General features: G+C 43.9%; 1 protein-coding gene across 1 annotated transcript; it reads right to left on the bottom strand.

Moving 5' to 3' along the window:
* Positions 1-447: 447 nt before the first annotated feature.
* Positions 448-4,082, bottom strand: henmt1 (HEN methyltransferase 1; the record flags this gene model as incomplete). The annotated part of the gene is made up of 7 exons (XM_084436196.1): positions 448-479; positions 625-805; positions 933-1,107; positions 1,417-1,599; positions 1,687-1,821; positions 3,492-3,604; positions 3,999-4,082. The coding sequence occupies 7 exons, from the start codon at positions 4,080-4,082 to the stop codon at positions 448-450; spliced, it is 903 nt and encodes a 300-aa protein (XP_084292322.1).
* Between the last annotated feature and the right edge of the window lie 520 nt (positions 4,083-4,602).

Genomic DNA, 4,602 nt, shown 5'->3' with positions numbered 1-4,602 from the left:
CCAGTTTGTGTATGTGTGCACCTAGACCCTTATATATTTGTCATTTGTCTCCTTCCTCCTCTCTGCCTGGCCCTGACCCAGTGCTGCACAGCAGCTATCATTTCAAATAAAATTGATGTTACTCTTAACATTTAGAAGATTATTTTATTCAAATAAACACAGTGAACAGATGTTATAAAGCTCCCCCTCAAAACAGGTTGGAAATTCCACTTTACAAACTTAAAACGCTTCTGTAGGTGAAGGGTCAGATATCTGCCTCCCAGTCCTCACTCACACAGCTCAACAAGGCCTGACTCATCTCTGTACACGTTGAGGTATCAGCATCATCTACCATATCTTCATCATCATCTTCCTCATCTCTTGCCAACACCACAGCTGAACCATCTTCAGTCAGCCTTACTTGGGGGTCATTCAGCAGGAACTCTCTGAGGCGAAGGACTGTTCCACTCAGAGCCCCCACTCTGGGGCAGGACCATAACCTGACCAGGGGAACACACACAGACCGCCCTGATCTATAGGGCCCCTGTCCTCCGTCAGGCCGGTCATCCTCATCCTCCTCTCCCTCCACTGGCTCTTTTTCCTCCTCCTGTTCTCCACCTATCTGACTCTCCTCCCTCTCTGAACCTTCCTCTGAGGGACGGTCCTCCTCTTGTGTCTGCTCGTCTGAGGAGGCTTCTTCCGCCCCTCCAGCTGTCTCCTCCTGCCACCTTTTCTTCAGGTGGTGTGCCCAGTACAGGACTTCATTTACCAGAGTCCTTTGCAAGATGTTGTTGTCACGTAAACTGGGGTACACAACACTGTACAGCTGGAAAACGGTAGACAGATGGAGATTACGTCTAGACACCAAGTGATTTTCAGAAATTCTACAGAGGGTTTAGGGGCTCTGATATCACATATTTAAGACAATGAACAGTAGACTGAGCAAAACTAACCAATCTGTATGAGAAGGGCTCCTCTGTTGCAACACTTTTCTGACAGACATCCGAGCTGCGTCTCCGAAACACTCCGATCTGAGAGCAAAAGCCAACGCTCTGCTGCTGGCCTGGCATAACTCCCACACCTGTGAACTCCACCTCATACCCAAACTCCCCACACACTCTCAGAGCCCTACATGGAAAGAGAGCATACCTTTCTCAATAGAAACGTGGTCCATGATATTAATATATCGTCACCTCCAAATAATGGCCTAAGTCATATTTTTAAGTTTTTCAAAAAACAAAAAAGAGAATGGGCTAAGTCAACATATAGACATAGGTTGACATAGGCCATTATACTACCAGGGTAGGAACAGTGTGATCTTTTCCATTGAGGATGTAGATGACTTGGGCAAAAAAAAGGTTTTCCTCAATAAATGACTTAGGCCATTATTTTAAGAAGGTGACAGTACTTTATATATTCATATGAATATAAACATACCATCTCTCAAACTCAGTTCTGGTCCATTCAAACTTGTGGTCGTAGTGTCTGAACCCTGTCAGTCCTGGAAGCAGGGGGTTGAACTCTGCGTTTGGGGTGCTGATGATCACTGCTGCTGGGGCCATGTAGCCAAACAGCACCTCTGAGAACCGCTCCACATCCTCCGGCTGCAGGTGCTCAATGCTTTGAGAAGAGAGGCTCTGATTCGCTCATTTAATCCAAATAATATTGAAACAAGACAGACAAACTTTTATAATGATGGTCACTTACAGCTCAATACTTGTCACAAGATCAAATTCTTTCATTCGTGGATCCTTTTCGGTGACTGAGCCCTGGTATAGCTCAATGGTCAGGGGGTCCTCACCTGGCTGAATATATCTCGCAGCAAGCGGTGCCAAGGCATACCTGCTCATGATTTTAAAGATCATTCAGTCATCAACACAATCAAGAGGGAATGTGCGTGTTTATACAGGTACTTTAAAGGTAGGGTAGACGATTTTGTAGAATCCAGGAAGAATACGATTTTGAAAAATGGAACTGACAATATCCCCATCCCTCTCTTCAGGCCCAGTGTTGCCAACTTGGCGACTCCGTCGCTATGTCTGCCGACTTTCCAGACCCCCTTGGCAACGTAATTAGTCAAAAGCGACCAGCGACAAATCTAGCGAGTTTTTCTGGTAATTTAGGGAATGCTTGTGCTCTGCAAAAGCATCCAATCCCGTTCCGCGGTCACGTTACAATCAAGCTCATGACAGCCAAATAATAGTGTGAGGTAGCTATGACAGGGATGCGGCTGGCATCAACCCGTTTCAGAAGCTTGCCATGGTTGCTGTGTCTGTTTTGTCCTTGTCACACTCAAATGCTGAAATTGAGAGGGTTTTCAGCCAGATGAGTGTAGTCAAAAACAAACTTAGAAGTCGGATGTCCTTGCAGACCCTAGTCCGATATGGTCTGAGACGGTCTGGAGAGGCTTGCTATAAGCACAAACTTCCTGATATGAGTTTTGCAGCATTTTGAATACATTTGTAAATACGTAAATAGGTTGTTTGTAAACTACCTGGTTAGCCTTTTCTAGCTACTTCTACTGTAGCTACTTTTGGGAGAGCCAATAGCTACTTCCCTCACAGAGGAGTTGGCAACACTGTTCAGGCCTCCCTCCAAAGACAGTCCTCCAAACTGGGGGAAAACAAACAGGTGGCGCTCGTTGCAGTACCTCCAGGTGCAGGAACCTCAAGTGTACAAATAACTTTATCATTGTGCGTTATGTGCATAATTTAATAATGTAGGAGGTACTGTATAATTCCTGTTTACTAATTCAAAAATATGTATAGCTCTGGTCCAGGGTCTTAGTGAGTCACGATATCTCCCTCTCCACTCCTTGTCAGGGACCACACATTTCTCAATTCACTTTTTTCACTCTGCACTTTTTGCACTTAAATAGCACATATCCAATAGCCTGGCCTCCTCCTCCTGATCACGTGATCCTGTTGAAGACGAGAGATCAAGGCGAGGCTAGTGGATATGTTATTTACCAGTGATTGATTTGTAATTATTAGGCCAATTTTTTCAGATAGTAATTAGTAGTGATCAAATTACTATTTAGAGTACCTCTGTGAGTTTTTTGTCTTTGAAATTGAGAGTTTAACATGTTTTTTGTATGATTTTTCACGGTGCCCACCCACATCCATTGAATGACCAAAACGGTGGTAGAGCAATTATCAGACTTTCTCAAAAGTGCTAGTTTTGTCAACGTTTTGATCTGAACCATTGTATGTGATCATAAGTAACCTTAAAACAGGGCTAAACATGCCTTTTGCCTTTACTACTCCTTTAATTACTTTTATTAAGGAGCTTGCCCAACATAGATACGAGCATAACTGAGTGAAAAAAGTGAATGGAGAAATGTATGGTCTCTGTAAGGGACAGATTGCAACTACGGACTGGACCAGAGCGAAACCAGAGCTAATTGATATGTCGGGATGTGGATAGCAGAACAAATATAACAAAAAGTGCTGCTGAGCCAAATCGCCCACCTAATCAATTATTATAGGCTACAGAATACGTTTCAAACACACCTGTTTTCCTTGATTACTGCCCTGTCGATGTCCACCCCTACCAGCAGCTCAATACCGCCGTGAAACCTCAGCTTCCTGAGAAGAGAGCATTCACTGCATCCCAAGTCTACCACCTCCAGTCAGAATGAGACAGCAGGGGACGGAAGAGCAGGGAAGGAAAGTCACGTTACATATTCACGTTACATATTCACGTTACATATTCACGTTACGTATTCACGTTACATATTCATGTTCTTGAGCGTCAAAGTACAACTGACGTTTTGTATTAAAGAAAAGGCCGAAACGTTATCTGTTTGATTAAATCACTTAAATCCCCCAGCATCGAGAGCTTGAGTGTGGGGTTTCATTCCTTTATTGTCACTGAAATTAACATTAGCCAGTTAATTAACATTAGCCAGTTAATTAACATTAGCCAGCTAATTAGCTACCTTTTGACAGTGGAAACTTAATGGCCAGAAATATTTTCCCTAATGTAGGGTAGGCCCTACTAATAAATTAGTTTCCTACCTTTTTTGGTTTATTCTTCTTTACAAACTCGATGGCAAATTGATATCTCTGTAGGTAAAGTGGGGGATTAAAGAGTGGATTCATAGCTACCGTCAGGTCAGTGTGGCTCATTAATAATGTCGAGGCTCGATCCTCAGGAAGAACGTAACTGTGCATGCGCGGCATTCGAGTGCTATGATTGGTCCCTTCAGCTAACGTCGCTCCGCGCGCATTCGAGTGCTATGATTGGTCCCTTCAGCTAACGTCGCTCCGCGCGGAGTTCGTGTGGCTCAACTGTCTTCTTTTCATTCGTGTGGCTCAACTGTCTTCTTTTCATTCGTGTGGCTCAACTGTCTTCATGGCTCAACTGTCTTCTTTTCATTCGTGTGGCTCAACTGTCTTCTTTTCATTCGTGTGGCTCAACTGTCTTCATGGCTCAACTGTCTTCTTTTCATTCGTGTGGCTCAACTGTCTTCTTTTCATTCGTGTGGCTCAACTGTCTTCTTTTCATTCGTGTGGCTCAACTGTCTTCATGGCTCAACTGTCTTCTTTTCATTCGTGTGGCTCAACTGTCTTCTTTTCATTCGTGTGGCTCAACTGTCTTCTTTTCATTCGTGTGGCTCAA

The sequence above is a fragment of the Borostomias antarcticus genome (assembly GCF_949987555.1).
Source record: "Borostomias antarcticus genome assembly, chromosome: 3".
Classification (NCBI taxonomy): domain Eukaryota; kingdom Metazoa; phylum Chordata; class Actinopteri; order Stomiiformes; family Stomiidae; genus Borostomias; species Borostomias antarcticus.
The sequence above is the reverse complement of the archived record's forward strand: the minus strand, read 5'-3'. Positions and strand labels throughout refer to the sequence as shown.